We start from the raw sequence: 18,603 nt of genomic DNA, 5'->3' as shown, positions 1-18,603 counted from the left end.
GTTTCCTTCAGCATTTATCTGCATTAATCAAACCCTACTAATCACTGTGGCATTTCCAAACAATGAATAATTTGGTATGTGGTTTCTAATTGTCCCACAGCTCTGAAAACGTTGAGAACTACAGCTGCCATAATGCATTTCCCTCATCCAGCGGCTATAGCCTACATATTAAATATCCTAGACAGAGGAAAGTGTATACAGTGGGGTAGCAGAGCGCTGTACAAGAGGAAATGGCACCGTATGCGAGTGGAGAGGGGAAGGAAAGACATCACGCTATACTGAAAGACAGGAAGTCGAGATTTCTCACAGACAATGAGCGTCGAGGAAAGGAAGTGGCTCAGCAAGAGTCGATGATGCTATGGTGCAAATGAAAGTGATAGGATAGATGTCAGAGGGAGCGAGATGACAAACAGTCTAAGGGAGGCATGTAGTCTGCAAACGAGAGACCGGTCAACAGCCATCAAGCAGCAAGAGGTAAGAGGAAAATGACTTGTGTTAATGATCAGGCTGATTATCAGGCAGCACGGTCGATAAAGCCTTCATGATAAAGGCAGTTTTGATTATGATGATGCCGATTAGGTTTTTAACTGTGCGATCATGTAACTGTAAGCCAACAGCATGACGACAGCAGTGACTGATACTGATAACAGCCTTGTGGAGGATATATGAAGTCCAGGAGAGGGGGAGTAAGAACAAGATTAAGAAGAAGAAGAAAAGACATGATGTATTACACACAGAGAAACAGAAAGTAATCAAGATCAAAGTGAAACAGTGAAACTTCCCCCGGGTACTAAAAAACTTCAAGTGGAGTTGGCTCTCTTTTTTTTTTTTTTTCTACAGCTTAAAGCAACGGGACTAAAAACGATCAACAATGCGAAGTGCTATTTTTGCTCTTTATTCATCTTTAGGGGATAAACTTTTCTCATAAGTTTAGCTGGCAAAGTGGTATCAAGCCCCGAAGCCCCGGCGAGAGAACTTTCTCAACTGGATTAGAATGACATTTCTGTTGACTTTGTTTTGGTCCAAACAGCCACGGAGCGACTCCCCCGACACCAAAGTAATACAGCCGGCTCGCCCCCCAAATTGACTGCCTCAGCACCGGCTTTATATGAGTGTAATTTTAAACTTGTCTTTGGTCCAGGTTTGGGCCTATTTTGAGAAAAAGGTAATCAACGAGTGGAGTCGTAAGTGTGGAGCTGCAGGAGGTTTGCTGGGAATAAAGAGAAATGGGAACATACAGTACTGTCACACGGCTGATTCCAGGAATTGGTCGGCTGATTAAGAAAACAGGACGCTGTGTTGTAAACTTAGAATGTGACGGTGAGCTCACCTCTGACCTCGCTGTCAGCCCTGCTTTTAAGTGTAAACAGGAGTCTTCCTGATTCAGTGGTCGATTACAGAACAAGGGGGCAGCTGCACCCAAATGTTATTGGACGCGTGAGAGGAAAAGGAGAAGGACTTGGAGGAAATCCTTCAATGTAAAGGAAATACATGAACTGAGGAGACTGTGTCATGTGAGCTTTGTTTTTCAAAAGGTCCCATATTATTCATTTTTTATGATTTTGTTTTCTAATACTATAGCTCAGGATAAGAATAATGTTCCTTATGATGTTTTGCAAATTAATGTAGTTTAGATAAAAGTCGAATTTAATTAGTTCAATGAATGTATTTTAAGACTAAGTCCTCACAATACTGGACCCTGATTGGTCGACAGCACCAGCTCCTCCAATTCAAATTAGGTAAATCTGCTGTGCGGAGGCTTTCCAGATCGAATGCTGTAAACTGGCCTGGCTGGATGGATTTCAGTACTATTTTAGTGATTGGAACCAATCAGGACCAAGTCCGGTTGTGATGCGTTAACTGGAGTCAGTCTGAAACGTCCCGTAAAGAACGCAATAACTTTAAATTAAACCACTCAAACAAAATCAAAATTGAACAATGTATTCATTAAACATCTTTGATCATATATGTATATAACTGGAATAATTTTGAATTCCTATAATAGGGAACCTTTAAAGTTTTGTTTGCATGGTTTGTGTTCAGCTAATGTTTCCCCTCATACAGTGAAATACATACTTGCACACTCTTTGTTAACCGCTCTCTCTGTTTGCCAGTGTAAATGGCAAAAGGTGCAACCTGTAACCTGTAACCTCACGTCTTTCTCCGTCTGCACCCGTGTGATGTGCTTTAGTTTTCTGCCATTTCCTAAAATAGCCCCGCAGCCAGTTGTGTGGCCTTAGTTGTGTAAATTGACTGGCTGGCCTTTTGCGATCGCCCCGCTCAAACCTCCATTGATTTTGACTGTCACCTAGATTAGAGCCGCGTTCTGCACAAACACCGCCCTGTCACGGGGAGACAAGTCCTGCTGAGGCTGTCAAACCAAGTTGCGAAAGCCAACGGGGAGCATAACAGGTAGATTCGCTCTCAGACGCGCTTTGAAGTTTGAAATGAAATGTTATATAAAGAGTGCATAGTTCAGGCATTTGCCAAGTTGGAGGAAATATTTCCCTTCCCATTGTAGGATGTGAGGCTCACTCCTTTGATGTGGGTATTATGATTGGAAGACCCGTACCTCCCTTCCCCCCAGTGAGACTCCTGGAACAATGGCAGCAGATTAAATATAGCAAGTGTGTTTCGTCACATAGACACAAACATGCATGCGAGCGTGTGAGTGGAAGGAAACAATATTGGGAATCTAATCAGCTTCTTTGTTCTCTTTTTCCACAAATAGACAAGCATATCAACTCGCCCCGAACTTTGTCTCACCCATGAACCAATATAAACCCTCTACAGTGAAAACAGACTTTCACTACTGCCTGTCCTGCTTTACACTCACTTCCTAACCCCACACCCCCCTCCCCTCTGGAGGAAACCCCTCTCATCTCCGACAAGGACACCACTTAACACATTAAACCCACCGGGACTGTTGTCGCAGGAAGACGTTATTGATGTTTGTCCGGGTGTGTGTGTTTTTTGAGTGTTAGTGACCTATAAGGCATAGATAATGGTTGCCGCTTCCCCAGCGCCCGCTCTCCCCAGGGGAATGATCTTCAGTCACAGGGTCACAGAGGTGTGGGAGCATTGATAGAGGCCATTTTCATCAGCAGTGAAACAGCTCATTATATGCACTGCCTCTAATGGACAGGGCTATCATTTATGAAGGGTAATGCCTTTATAGGGGACATCAATGGAGGCTAACGATCTGACCGGCACTCTGTTTAAGGCATTCCTTTGTTGGATGACATTTGGGCTCATGCCATTATACGGTGCTTCCGGTGATGAATGGTGAGCTTATCAAAGTTATGTTGACGACTGAATATTCTCAAGAGCTTGGACCGCCATTCCGGTTCATTTGCGATGGAGTTGCTGACTCCCGCAGGCGAATAAAAATAGATCGCATTTGGGGTTTTTGCTCACAAACTTTCCTCCGCTCAATACTGTACATTTGTGCTTCGCCAAACATAGCATGGCTCGTGGGGTGCCACTTGGAGATCAGCCCTCCTGTGAAATACAAAGAGACGTGCAGCGTCTCGTCCCGTCTGGGATAATCTCCCCAGAGCATTCTCTGTTCTTTCACTGTTGCGAAAGTCAAAATATACATGTAGTTCCGTTCTCCCTTTGCTCCCTCCCGTCCTTTCTTCCTTCCTTCTGCACTTATTTATCAGAAATGAGCACACGTGCACACGCACACAGACGCAGACACACCCTCTCCCTCTCTCATCACTGCCAGATTAAAGTCCCCACGGTGCCCTGTAAACAAAAGCATAAATCACATACGCTTCTCCTCAAATGCCTGACTGAAATTCATGGTTCTCAGCTCCACTAAATCACCGTGGATGAGTGCCCAGGGGAGGCGAGAAGGCTAATACACACTGTCCATGAATACCATCAGCAGCGAGGCCAGTACTATACGTCTAAACATAGTCAATTCTAAGATGGATGGCCCTAAGTTGAGCAGCCATAGGGGAGGGGAGAACACCTAAGGCTAGCTAGCAGTTTGGGCTGAAAACGTAATACCAGGGGGCAATTTGAGGGAGAATGAAGAGGGAGGGCTATCTTCTGGTTGGCACAAACAATTCAATGTGTCAGCCTTGTTAACAATAGATGTTACGGGAAACTTGTTTCCTCCACACCCTCCCCAGTGAAGGTGAGCAGGTCTTGACAAGCTAGCAGTTTGTGTACTTGGCTGTCACTGAACTGCTGAGTGAACGCTCAAGCCTATTGTTTTTGTTAATCTGTATTCTAACTGCAGGAACACTGTTACACTGTCATGTTATTTTCCCCTGGACAGGCCTTAATACAGCTAGCACTTCAAGTATTCCCTTTGTTATGGCTTAGTTAGCATGTTGGGTCTGTTTTTTTTTCACAGCACTTTGCAACTTTGTTAATGAAAGTGCTATTCAAACATTTAGTAGCAGCAGTAGTAGTCGTAGTAGAAGTGGTGGAGCTAGTAGTAGTGGTGGTGGTGGTAGTAGTCACAGTAGTAGTAGTAGTAGAGGTAGTAGTCACAGTAGTAGTAGTAGTAGAGGTAGTAGTCATAGTAGTAGTAGTGGTGGTGGTGGTTGTTAATGAAAGTGCTCTACAAACAGCTTAGTAGCAGTAGTAGTAGTGGTGGTGGTGGTGGTAGTGGTCATAGTAGTAGCAGTAGAAGTAGTGGTAATGCACAAAAAGGCAGATGTTTATTACAATATATTAAAACAACATCTTTGGTGTTGCCCAAACTATTTATAGGGGATAGAATCCTTAACAAGATCTATCTCTATATTAATATCAATATGATTTGCAGGTTGAAATAACAAGTGGAGGTTAAATTTTTAAGCACTTTACAAAGAGGTTTTGTAAAGGTGTTTCCTCTGTGCTGCATGATTCATACATCTCTATTCCCTGTGCTAGATTATGTTGCAGATTACACTTGGGATGCAGACTCACCTTGCCCAATTCAAGGTGAAGCCCTACAGTTTAATGGAGTTGCCTTGTAAGCACCAGCATGCAGACATCTGTAGTCTTATTATTAAATGAAAAAGACTTTCTCAGTCAGACGCGGACGGGTTATGAGGAGGTGGAATGCATAGAAATCCCTGTGTGCTCCTACTGTAATTACCATAATCATTTCCTTTTTATAATTAAGGAGAATGCACCCACTTTAAATCTCTGGCAATGAAAACACTCTCTCTATTAGTACTTCAATGTAAAGTGGATGTCTGAGTGTTGTTAATCACACAGGGGGTCATCTTTTTACTGAGGCAGTTTGAACCGCATTTAATCATAAAGTACCTCAGTAGCTAGAATCTCATCCGGAAGCCAAGCCAGAATGAAGGATATGTTTGGGCACAATAATGCTGCAAAAACACATCAACAACTGCAAAGTGCAAGCAAACAGAAGAGGCTAATCCTCGACATGAGCAAACATTGGCTCCAAGTTTGAGCATGGCTCCACATTTGCTAAGAAGGTAGCCCAGCTCCCCTATTCGCTCTGAGCCAGATTAGCTTCCTGATTCCGTGAAAACACGCCTCTGATCTCCTCAGAGCTGGTTTCAGAAGGATAAACTCTCCCTCAAACATGAATTTGTCCTGCATCAAAGCTGCTGACAACGCCACCGAGCTTACAGGAGGCGTGGGATATGCATCCAAATATGTCAGCCATTTACTGTTTCATACAACAGACAACAGGGATGCCTGAGATAGTTACCCCTTTACAGATTATAGGGGATTATGGCTAGGCTAATTCTGTTTACCCAGGTAAGGATGATGTTGAGCTGGTTGTGAACAACAGCCTGGCTGAAGTGAATCATGGGATGCTAACAATGCTGGCTATAATACCAGACAAGAATAACATTGTAGTATCTCTTAAATGACTTCTTAAACAAATGTAAAGAAATTAAATTTACAGAAAAATCTATATAGGAATCTATGAATATGTGCTGATGGTTGAGAGGGAGGATGATACAAAATAAAAAATTCGAGGGATGATGCATCTTGTTACTGATTGGCCCAAGGGGTGCCTGCATCATTGGTGGGGGATGAAATGTTTACTTGTTTGAAACTGTAGCTGGGATGACAAAAATGCTGTTTGGGGAAGAAAATTCAACGACATCAATAATGAGTACTTTCCCCATCTGTCCCTGTAGAGGAAATTACAAGCTCTGAGGCTCCTCTGCCTATTCTTGATTGTTGATATTATGAAGGGCACAGCTTGTAACTACTGTGCAAACGAGCCTGGTCTACTGGAATTTTGTGAAATGAGCACAATGTGTTAAAATGCAAATACTAACCCTAACCCATGACCAAAACCTTACCCTAACCTTAGAGTTGCCTAACCTAAAAGAGTAACTAAACCCCAAACCCAACTCTGTGCAAAGTCTGACATCTAATGGTAAAAAGCATGCTACTGAATTGGCCATCTGCTATTGGCTGAGCTTTGGTGTCACCTTAGGTAGTGGCATCACCTGGCACCAAGTTTGGGTTTGGGGTTTAGTTACTCTGACCAAAGTTTTAGTTGTCTAAACCTAACCCTTACCTTAAAGGTATAATATGTAATATTTCCGCATTAAAATATCTAAAAATGACTAGACCTATGTTATATATTTTTTGAGTTGTGTACTTACATTATCCCAAATGTTTCCAACAATGTTCAAACCCAGAGGAATCCGTAATTTTATTCAAGGTAACGGTGCGTTTCATTTGGTCGCCTGTCATGGCGTCATATCCCCTTTACCCCCTAACTTCCGGGGAAACACGGGAAACACCAGATGATACGTCAGAGAGTGAGGAAGGAAGTCAGCCAACTAGCTAGCTAGCCGCTCTAGCCTGTTGTTTTTTTCATTCTATTTTTTTTATTGCTCACTCGTGACGGATCATGATTATTCATTCCCATTTGCTGCGCGTTCTGTCGCCGAAGCCGTCCCCGTAAAAAAAACTCCCATGATCCCACGCTACTTCACGACGTCATCAAACTACGTCTTTTGTTATTGTTTTGATTAAGAGACCCCTAGCGGCAGAAATTACATACTGTGCATTTAACCCTAACCTTAACCAGTAATTTTACTTGCCTAAACTTGATGAACCAAACTTAGCTAACCTTTTCAGGTGACAAACAGGTGAAAACGGCATGTCCAGTTCGTAGTATTGTCACATAATCCAGCTCGTGGTGGAGGAGCGTAATGTTGCGTCCACAACACGTAATCTGCGCTTCAGAGTTTGTGCTCATTTCATGAAATTTGATATGAGGCTGCGTTGGTACAAACAGTGCAGAAAAGCAGCAGTATACTGTTGGAGACACTCCCTGTTGAAGTCGTTTTTCTGTTCTGCTCTTTTGTGCTACAGGTGTTACAGGTGTCACACATGCTGACAAAGACTACAGTTTCTTCCTAGGATGGTTTTCTCTCTACTCTCAAACCCCTCAAGCTCCCACGTCTACCAGTATAACAGACAGCCGCGCTACCAATCAAGGTTATTGGAAAGCATCCTCTTGGATTGTTTTGCCTCTTCAACTGTGGAGCATTCTGGGAATGTACATATAGCTTTCACTACTGATGTCTGTGCCTCTAACGGCCAGTTGACTATGGTCAGATAGATGCATCATGAGGCCACAGATGGCAAGGCGATGCTAATCGACAGCCCCGCAGTCCCTCAATGGTCATGCAGCAACTGTAGCTATTACTATCCGCATGAGGATAATTGCTGTTACAATGCAGCTTCATGTACGTCAATATAACGGCAGGCCATTTCTGACAGCGATGTTTAGTCCTTTTCAAACATGTTAAGTGGTATAATATGACCTTTAAAAGCATCTGCTCCTGGAGGATGAATCAATTATCTGCAATTGATCAAAAAATGACGGGAAATTGTTCATTGATCTGATGAGCCTTGTGGATTTTCCCATGGAGATATGACATAATGTTGACAGATTGCATGTTAAACTGGAAGTGTCACGAACAGGTAACTGTAGCGCTTGCCAACAGTTTGCCATTAACCTTTCCTGTCTACATTTTATTTCTGGTCTGTCACTCGTCACTGCTTTCAAGTTTTTGCCCGTTTTTCATAGAAAAGGTCATTTATGACTGTCAGGAATAAAAAGCCTGGGCATAATGAATCATTCATGATGTCAGCTCATCTTTCTTTTACACTTATAAGATTTGCCCCGAAAACACATTTCAAAACGTAGTAAAAAAAACAAAAAAACTAAAATGAAAGATAAAGTTTATCTGCCAGGAAGCTTTCTCACAAGAAGAATAGTACGGAAAAAAGTGTTGCAGTCAAATGTACAGTAATATGGGTAAAATAGCACTGTAAAGACCTAGCTTGTCCAAACACCTTTGCAGAGTTCAGTAATCAGTATACTATAGGAATGTGCATGTGGTGTTGACATGCTATTGAAACTTTTTGAAACACTTTTTTGATTCAATAATTAATAAGTCAAACTAAATCATTTGCAATCTATACAACTTTAAAGCTCTGAATGCAAAAACGTTATGAGAAACAAAAAAAACAACAAAAAAAAGCCTCTCAGAATGTGCCTGTTTAGCCATGCTGGGTCACATCTTTGAATCAAATTTGTATTTTGTGAGTGTTGTCTGTCATGTGTGTATTCTAATACCCTTCTGTTTGGATAGGAATGCTTAGGATGCAAGACGCAACAGGACCAAGTGGGACCGGCTCAAAATGCTGAGAGATGCAAAACATCTTTCACATTGTTGCCATTTAATTACCAGATGTGGCATGTGGGAGTTCTGTGGAACTGAAGTTAACTGAAAACAAATGTCAGAGAATTGGACGTTAAAGTACTTTCTTCTCCCTCTTCTCATCATCATATCTAAAAGGTTACGCCCGCTCAGATCCCTCTTGACCAGGCCTTGCCCCTTTTCTTACCCTTACCGCATCCTAAAATGAACATTACTGTCATTCGGGACGGTCATAACCGTTCCGTCCATAACCGTCCTCAAACCTGCGAGGACGGTTCATCCCGAATTTCCTGCCCACACCGATAAGCGCATACCCTCCAATAAACCTTCCAATCGACATTCACTGTGTGATAGCCATCTTTATGGGCAGGAGATCGGGCCGGGCGCCGCGTTTACGAGTGTGGCAGAGCTTCCAGATCAGCTCATAAATGTGATTCACGGCTGTGTGTGATGGAGATGTCCTCAAAGTTTAGGGGCTCAAAGAGAGGGCACAGACAGCGCGGGTGGGGCTGGGACATCGGGGGGGGGAGTTATAGAGCTACGTCATGTGTTACTGAGGTCTGCGCAAGGCCATTAGCAGTAAATATGAGCGCACTGCTATCCAGTCTAGAGTTCAGATTGCTGGGTAAACAGGAATTACAGACATCATCAAACTGTGCATGCTGAGCCATGCACTAGTGGGTCCATATGCTCCGGTGTGTGTGTGTGTGTGTGTGTGTGGATCAGGCCTGTCTACCTGTCTCGGAAAGTTATGGCAGATCGTGTCCGTCTTATTCGAGCTATTTGAGTGACTGATCATGTGTTGAAGTGTGTGTACGTCAGCAGATGCGTGTGCGAGCATGTGTCTGTCACCTTGACAGTCCCAGGTGTTGCCGAGTTTGTCTTTCTCCGTCTCCGCTAGAGTGTGATGTCTGTAGATTTACATGATTGATTGTGTTTACCGCAGAGCCGGCCTCCCTCCTCTGCGCCACACCTCTACATTAAATGTCCCTAACGCGCTATGATCTACCGGGGTTAGACTTGGTGGTGATATACGCGAGCGAAGGGGATTTCAAGATTGTAGAAGTGGAGGGGAAGTTCTGTCTGTGTTTTTGCGGTAGCAAGGTCAGCAGACAGTGTTAGGAGAAGTCTGAGTAAGCCAGACCAGCCGGGTTATTTTCAGACATTATTTGGTAATTCATAAAGTTTATATAATAGATAATCACAGGGATTGTCAGAGTTGGACAGTTGCTACAGCTACACGGAGCTACAGGAGGTCTATGCTTTATTTGTCACAGTTAACCTGAGAAAGGCAACGGTGAAAACGTATTAATGTTGAGTTACTTCATTTTAGCAAAATATGTCAAATTTTAACACCTTGTACCTACAGGGTTTCAACATAGTGTTCTAAAACAAGTAATGCTCTTGTTGTGTCGTGGTGATTATGTTTTTTTAGTTACAGTCTATATTGTATTTACCATTGTAAACAATTGCAAACCCATATTCCCAGAGAATATGTCTGTAAATAGTCATTACCACAGTTCTCATTCATTCTCAGTGGAGCTGATCAGGAGGCGGGACAAGCTTTAGCTTGTGGCAATGCATGTTCACTACCACAAACTGCACTGTTTAGGGCATAGAAGAATATATTTGACTATGGGAATTCAGTGGTGTTTCCCTCTGAGACAAAATCTTTTACAAAATGCCATTTTAGCATCCCACTTTAGGAATTCTCCAGTGCAAAACAAAGCTGAACAAACAGATGATCCCGCAGTGGTTATGCATTGCTTAGGGGGATTCCAAACTCTTCCTCTTCCAGTTGCTATTTCATTAGGCCTTTTAATGTGATGCAACCTAAACTAGTCAAATCTCTGCTGGGTTTTTAGGTAGAGATACAGAGTCAGTGATTAGTGCAGGTGTAACTATACGTGTGGCGGACAGGAAAATTGTTGTTTTCCTTCACATTTTCCCCACAATTTACGGCTGAGAAGTGGGGAGCCTTTGATGTCCCCGCTCATCCCTGCTCATATCGCCTCCCACAGATATACCATTATACCTGACTTTCACATTGCTCTGAAATTTGTTGTGCAAGCAGATTATGTTTGTAAGAACGAAAGAGGAAGCAGTGATACTATGAGCAGATGGGCCTTCACATAAGCTGCAAGTTCCCAGCAGCCCTCATATTCACAGCGTACCACTTTACAAAACTAGATGTCACAATATTACTATGGCAACATATTTAGACTTGACTTGCAAAGGCCATAGTGAATTAAATACTAAGTAAGTCTACCTGCAGATTTCTGTGATCCCTTACACTTCTGTGGTTGCCTTCAAGTGATCAGCTGCAGTCTGATTAGAATAGAAAAACTGTTGTGTTAAATGAAAAATGGGAAATGGCCTGTTTTTGGCCCCTACAAAAGTATATATGACAGCGTGTGTTCAAATCCTGATACTTGCTTATGGAATTTGATCACACCCCGAGCCGAGCAAAGCATTAATTTGTGGTGAAGACCGTTTGCGGCTGGAAGGAAAGTCCCACAAATGTCACCTCCCACGCCTGCTCCTTTATCATGAAACGTGAGACGCTTCATTTGCTTGTGGAAACACAGCAGAGAGAGAAAAGCCGTGTTTCTCACTGTATGCACGAACTCAACGGATGTGACAGGAATGAGAATGCTGTGTTTTGATCTAGTCTCGTTAACACTTTGGCCCTAAAAAAAAAAACATTAAAGCTAAAGCCCGCAATCATTGCCCTGCATAAATCGACTGAGTCAGTACTGTGACAATTTGGGGAAATTCACTTGGCACCTGCATGGCAGCTACTTAAAGAAACTCCTTTGCTTAAGAAACGATTTCCAGCCTTGCTCTTCTTCCCTTGTACTCTTTCCCCTTCTGGCTCTTACAGGAAGAGAGGGTAGCATTGATTGCATCCTGTCATTTTCTGGATGTCACCAGACAGCACCATTAATGGCTGTACTAAGCATTATAACTATGCCAGTGATGGCACTGAAGAGATGCTAAGCTGCAGAATAAAACTGTTTCATCTCCTGCGATGTGTTGCCTCTCAACATTATATAGTGCTTTAAATGTAGTGAAGTACTTGTTTTTTAATGTAGTAAAGTAGAACTAAATAGTTGTAACACAAAATTAATGTTTGGTGAATGGAAAGTGTACAGAATTTCAGATCGATATAATTTTTTGCCAAAGCTTTGTTTTGCCAAAGCAAGCGTTTCCTGTAATGCAGTAAGCTTGCAGTTGAAGTGGAACTTGATGGATGCATCTGCAGCACACAATACAACACACAACTGAGATTCTGTTCAAACTTGTAGCGTTAAGTGCCAGCATAGCTTCGACACTTTAAATCTCATTGAGGCTGTGCTGAGCTTTACTGGGGCTTGGAGGCATTTTAACAGCTTAAGTCTTCATCAGGAATTAGACACAGGAATTATGATTGGTACTTGTGCTAGCAGCTCCTGGGGCCTGATGCAATTGAAGATCACCATTCATGTAACAAAGAGGTCTTAAACAGGCTCAAGCAATAAAGTATTACTGGTGTTTAAACACATCAAAACTTCATTTTGGGTTTATTTCTTTTTTTTTTTATTGGAGTTAAAGCTTGCATGGTCTTCTATGTTGCAAAAGTTGTATTTGTGGTAATGGCAACATTAGTCTGGTTTTTCCAATTCCTGGAATTTGGGTTTTTTGGAGTCATAAGGGTTCCATATAACAGAAGTGACATCCAGAAAAGGGCACAGAACATCCTACCAGTCTGGAGGGAATGTACCACAGAGAGTGCATGCAGGGCAAGTGCTGACCTTTGGTGGGGCGGATCAGACCTTGTCGCCTTCGGTCTGAGATTGCAACGGAAAACGCAAATCCACCTGACTAATCGCCATGGCAACGGGTCCAGAGTGGGACTCAACCGGTCTCTCTCGAGTGCGGAATTACTGTCAAACTTTATTTAACGGATACTAAACGACTTCAACGGTTTACCAGACCTAGATCGCGTTTGAAGCCGCCGATAAAACGCAGCATTATTGGTAATCTGGTCCCCACAGCAATTAAGTACAGGATGGAACTTGACACACCGTGTAACTAAGCCGCAGCACTGCTGTCATGTGGGGCACGGGGAAGAGGGAGAGTTTGACACCATGTTTGTCATTTTGCCTGGTAGTATTTGGCTGAGAGTGTGAAATAATTTTTTTGCTTGCGTATTGCATGTGTGTGTGTGTGTGTGTGCACATACCTGCATGTGTCAAACCAAAGACTAGCTGTAGGCTAATCAGAGACTACCGAGCAACGCTCCAATTAACACTTGTCAACTCCAAATAATTGTCACTGAAGAATTGATGCTTGTTAACACTGTAAAATTAGCTGTGTAGAGACCATCTGAGAACGTAAACAGCAGCCATAGCTACCAGACTGCAGACTTGAGCCTTCCCATGTGGAGAAACCCACCACAAGCTACAGCAGTCCCTCACTGTATGTGTGTGTGCGTGTGTGTGCGTGACTTCTGGTGGGAATTATGTCAATGTGCCACGATCATAACTGCCTCCCAAGAAAATGACTACTGACATCACAACAAGACACAATAGGGCCTTTACTGAGTGAGGGTGATACCATGGAAAATAAAGAGATTACAGCATTTCCCTCTGGCTATTGCTATAGAATTAGAACAATATTAAAGAGCCATGATGTCCTCATGGCGAAAATCAATATGAAACTTGAGTGTCCCATAGAAATCATCTGGCGGAACATTGCTCTGCCACATCAAACGGAGTCGGACAAAGTCTCTACTTGTAGCAGCTTGTGGGGCTCAGTGAATAGACCTTGACTCCCACACTTTCTCTTCTTTCTCTTTCTGTCTCTCCCCCCCCCCCCCTCTCTCTTTCTCTCTTTCTCTCACACACACACATACAGAGGCACACACTTTCTCTCCCTTCTCTTTGTCTTTCAGATTCCAAGACACACCCTCTCCAGAGATAAGCTCTGCTGGCCTGGTAATTCTCCATAATTCTGTAAATCATTACCTCTCTGCACTTTTGGGGGCAAGCTCGAAGGAAGAAACACACATCAAAGAAATCAGAAGGAATCAGAGACGCTGGAGAAGAGGCGAGGACTAGCGACAGGTCAGTCCCTCTCCACTGTCAGACTTGACCAACACAGCGCTATTTTCAATTGTGCCATAATAGAAAAAACTAACCTCGCAAGTCAGGTGAGATTGAGGTTTCGTCTGGCTGGCAAACAAACACACCTGCCTACAAATCTAGTTCTGCTGGTCAGGTGAATATCCTGTGTTTTAATATTGTTTCTGTTTATGTTACAGTGAAATGCAACAAAGCTGACGATGGAGTTCAGACCACTGCATGTACTACTTACTGCGGCGTTCATTCTCACTACACAAGGTATGAAACAATAAAATAGTTTATGCTCGTTTGCTTGGTATGGGGATGTTCTTTCACTTTTATTTTGTAGTCCAGCCAGTCAAAGTTTCACAACTTTCGGATCGGGTTTCTAGATGGCATATCCGAACAAGCAAGACAAAATATGTATTGCATGACTAGACAGGATAAATGAGAACAAAACTCAATGAGGAAGAAGACTGCAATTTTCTGTTGCAAGATAGAATGTTTTTGTGTACTGTAGCTGGGAATGCTAACTGTAAGGTGCATGTGGAATAACCAGAGGCAGTTTTTCCCCCCATTAAAGCTCAGTGCAATATTTTTTTATAACTTCCTCCTCAGCGCTGGTGAAAGTAAGTGTGAGTCCTGTGGTAACGGCAGAGTGTGGCCAGCAGGTCAGCCTCCACTGCAACGTCTCCTCAACCCGAGATGGACTGTCAATCAACCATCTGGCGTGGATCCAAAACGATAAGCCCCTGTGTGGTCTGGGCAGTGATGGGAATATCACTGAGCATCACAGACATACACTAAGTGGCTTCCATTGTCGGTATGAACGAGAACAGGGACGATTATCCCTCGTCTTCCAAAAGGTGCAGCCACTGGAAAGCGGACATTCAACGCGGTACATGTGCAAGCTGCGCTCCAATCAGGGCGTTGCGGAAGAACATACAACGGTGGAGTTACAAGGTCAGAGTCCACATCCATAAAAGCTCTTAATGCTGTGTTGTAGAAACTGCTGTCATAAACACTGAATGCACAAAATATTAGGGTCATCTTTGCACAATCCATATCTCAGTTGTCTCAAAGCTTCAAAATCCTTCTCTAACTCTTCTCTTTATCTACATCTCCTCCTTTGTGATTGCTAGAGATTTAATCAGGGAAATCAATAAGGGATAATGGCTTTTACCTGGATTCACCTCATCAGTGTGCTTCATGAAAAGTGTTCCTAATAGTTTGTACATTCAGTGTATTACATTGGTATTTATGGGAAAGTATGCACTGTGTGGATTCAGCATCTATACTGATGCAGTGGCCAGTATCCTGAAAGCCTTTTAGTGTAATTTCCGGTCCTGGGGGGGGGGGGGGGGGGGGGGGGGGGGGGGAGTAGCAGCGAAATACAGAACAATTATAGCTTCTCCAGTGTCTTCTCAGATCATAGTACACTGATACACTAAGGCAGTTTAGAGTCCTCTAAGAATCCCCTAAGCTTCAGTCCTCCTCCTTTGAGGCTCATTCTCAACTCTTCTCACCGTCTTCCCCCTCAGAGTGCGGCGGGAGCGTCGATGCTGCCGTGACTCCCGAGGGTCCCACCTGCACCTTCAGAGGGGTCCACCCGGACGGCGATGTGCATTGGTTCCACGGCTCCACCAGACTGGCGGAAGGCTCCCCGAGGATCAACACCAGCAAACGGGTAGACGCGGGCGGGTGGCTGACTGTCACCAGTTCTCTGGAGAAGAATGATTACAAGGAGCCCTACAACTGCTCCTTGTGGAACCCCGCGTCTGGCAGATACATCAGCAGCAGTCTGGTTCAGATCCCTGGTCAGCATAGAGTAATCTGGAGTGGAGCTGGGGCACCGGGACCTCTGTGGACATTTTGGTGCTTCCCATTCCTGGCTGTCTTCTCGATGAAATAATGGATTTACAGAAGAAAATCCACATCGTGAATTCTGATGGAACCAAAGGACGGAGTATGATTAAACGAAACCCCAAGGAGGTACCGAGATATTTTTCCACAAATCAGGGCATGCAGCGCTATTGGTTAAGTGAGTCATCCTGCATGGTCCAAAGGTTTGTTATTCTTCTTTTCAGCTCTTGGCTGAAGTGAACAAGGAAATTACAGACTGTTGAGAGGTGATAACAAGGGAGCCGATAATCATTATGCTGTATAAAAATAGCTACGTTGTTTTGTTTCGATGGGGAGTAATGGATGAGAGAGCAGGGCATATTGGTTTCATTACATTCTCTCAGAGCCCAACAAATACACACACAAACACTCTCACACACACACACACACCCATACATACAAAGGCAAGTGTTGAAGGTGTCCCTCTGGCAAGTGGTTCAATTCAGCCGTGAGCTATATACCTTCTAGCCACAGATTATTTTCAGGAGTATGTACTTATTTTGAGAGAGAGAGTGATGAAAATATCTCTTTAGGTGTGTCTATATGCCTACCATGTGTCTACAGCATGGTTGCCTGTGTGCCTGCTGAAGCGTCTGCTTTCTACAAGTGCACCGGGGGGGGGGGGGAATCTATTTTTAAATTCTTTAAGAGAGTTACAGAATGCAAACATCAAAAGACGGGCAGGACTGGAAGTTCCCTGCAGAAACACAGAGGCTACTGTGTGCTCAATATCAGATCGCTGCACACAGAAGCAATCAGTCACGCAAAACAACTCTGGTCTGTGGCTCCTGGTTGGATGCTGCCCTCTGGTGATCAGTCAATGATTTTTAATAAGGAGTTGTAGGGTCATGGGGCTGTGGCTGCTATTACAACTAACTGTTCTACTGGGACTGGACTTGTTGTACTGCATGTCTATTGCATGGCATTGACATCCAGTAATCTAGTGTATGTGCCAACAGGCCAATGCAAGTTCTAACATCATGTAAAACAAGCATGCAGTATCGAAGCATATCTAAATTGCATGCAAAATCATATCTGTATTAATGTGCAGAAGTGTGCATTTTTTCCTCTATTGTTCATCTGACTACTGCTCAGTATATTGTGTGCAAAACAGGAACTTCTGCAGCTGATTTGTGACAGATAAGAATAGGTTCTCCTGTTTCCCATCTTCTGTCTCTCACCGCTAAGTGTATGCAGGTAGCTCGAGGCTGGAGGACAGACCGAGCCCCGAGGCCAAAACTCTGCCTTTTTAAACGCTCCATTGCACCCCTTCAGACAGGACATTTGAGAGCCTTTTCAAGTCAGAGCCACTCTCTGCTAATGGTGTCACTAAATTGGTGCTACACAGGGGCGGGTTGAGCTTTTAGCAAGACTGTGCCAATGTGCCGCGCCCGGGAGTCCACTGGGTAAACGGACGGGAGGTCACCTTGACTATTCCAGCACACTCGGATGCATCCAGACACAGACCTGACAGGCACAAGCACGCACACACACACACACACACACACACACACACACACACACACACACAAAGAACTCGAACATTAGCTTTCTTTTCTGTAGAACAATGCTCTCTCCTTCTGATTCAGCTGCAACTGAATCTAAACAACATCATTTGATGAAATACTGACTAATTTACCAGTTGAAGAGTTTTGTTCCAAAATGAGACATCCACCACTTAATCCTACAAAATATTCGACAGTGCAAAATTCAAGCAAATTACATTGCTTTTGAAAGGATGGCAGGATAATCACGTCAATGGCTGACAAAATAATAACACTGACAGACTGATTCTTCTATGTTTTAGTAGTACTGAATGATGATCTTCAGGTAATGACATTTTCAGAAATGGATACAGGTTTTTAAAAATGAACTCTTCAATTCAGCCTAATAATCAGAGTGAAGTACTCTAAAAGGGAAATGTCTGATTATTCATTCATTCATTAGACATTATGGCACTGATGTGAATGCAGCTTACAACCATGTGATTAGTTTGCTTAGTATACTGTGTGTGTAGTTACTGTGTTTCAAACAGGATGAGGTTTGTATGTATGAATCAATGTAAACTTTACTGTTTTTTGTTTGGATACAAGATTTTGTAATAATTTAGTGGCTATATTGTAGAACCACCAATGGCACATCTTCACTAGGAGAAACCCATGAAATGCTGCAGGACACAGAAAAGTCTCCACCATGCTGACACCAGATGTAGCCTTGACAGTATGATGATAGGGATATCGCGATTTTATTTGTGGAATAGCGTTTTTAGACTGACATAAATCTCATAACTGATGTAAATTATGTGAATAGGGTCTTTAAAGGGAAATAATGAATATAACTGAATTCATGTCTGAAAATAAAATTGTTTTTTTGTTTATATTTGCAGTTGTTTTCCTTATGACAATCACAGACCGGAGGTCATGGTCTACCTACCTTTTTATGTACCACTACATCACTGAGCATATATATATATTACTGTATAAATTGATACAATGATGATTGAGGGCTTGTTAGACAGGAGGGTAAGTGAGATTTTGGGTGACATGAGTTCATAGCAAACTTTTGGTCAAGCCAAAATCAAACAAGATAAGAAAACATGGCAGATGAAAACTGAGATTAAATTAGGAGGCTGTAAACTGCGCTGTAAAGTCAAAGTAAAGCTATACTTCTCTGGCACATAGTCCTCATGACCCAACAGAAATATGGTTTCTGGCCCAAAGCATCTTGGTCTTCAGTTACTAAAACAAACATGGTTGTCTCTATTTGTAATAGCCACTTCTCACCACAAGATGGCGCAATTTACACACCTAACAGTCAACCTCTCAGGACTCCAAACTGCTTTTTGCATGTTTGTGATAAGCTCCCATAGCAGGGAAAAGGGCAAAGTTATTGATGTTTGCCTTTTCACAGATGCT

At 43.0% G+C, this 18,603-nt stretch overlaps 1 protein-coding gene across 2 annotated transcripts; it reads left to right on the top strand.

Annotated features, from left to right (window-relative positions):
• Positions 1–380: 380 nt before the first annotated feature.
• Positions 381–18,337, top strand: LOC139657388 (basal cell adhesion molecule-like). Of its 2 annotated transcripts, none has more exons than XM_071535206.1 (5): positions 381–474; positions 13,581–13,789; positions 13,987–14,065; positions 14,405–14,749; positions 15,328–18,337. In XM_071535206.1, the coding sequence occupies exons 3-5, from the start codon at positions 14,008–14,010 to the stop codon at positions 15,696–15,698; spliced, it is 774 nt and encodes a 257-aa protein (XP_071391307.1). In that variant the 5' UTR covers positions 381–474; positions 13,581–13,789; positions 13,987–14,007; the 3' UTR covers positions 15,699–18,337. The 2 variants fall into 2 exon arrangements, with proteins under 2 accessions (XP_071391307.1, XP_071391306.1); XM_071535205.1 differs by having other exon boundaries at positions 428–474; positions 13,618–13,789.
• Positions 18,338–18,603: the final 266 nt, after the last annotated feature.

The sequence above is a fragment of the Centroberyx affinis genome, unplaced genomic scaffold, assembly GCF_046629955.1.
Source record: "Centroberyx affinis isolate AG114_WGS23_722 - 3 ecotype Tasmania unplaced genomic scaffold, CSIRO-AGI_Caff_v1 ptg002676l_1, whole genome shotgun sequence".
Lineage (NCBI taxonomy): Eukaryota > Metazoa > Chordata > Actinopteri > Beryciformes > Berycidae > Centroberyx > Centroberyx affinis.
The sequence above is the reverse complement of the archived record's forward strand: the minus strand, read 5'-3'. Positions and strand labels throughout refer to the sequence as shown.

Excerpts from the sequence above, each read along its gene's own strand:
- LOC139657388 (XM_071535206.1), top strand. The coding sequence starts at position 14,008 with ATGGAGTTCAGACCACTGCATGTACTACTTACTGCGGCGTTCATTCTC. Across the intron at positions 14,066-14,404 it reads GTTCATTCTCACTACACAAG|CGCTGGTGAAAGTAAGTGTG; the intron begins GTATGAAACAAT and ends CTTCCTCCTCAG. Across the intron at positions 14,750-15,327 it reads TACAACGGTGGAGTTACAAG|AGTGCGGCGGGAGCGTCGAT; the intron begins GTCAGAGTCCAC and ends CTTCCCCCTCAG.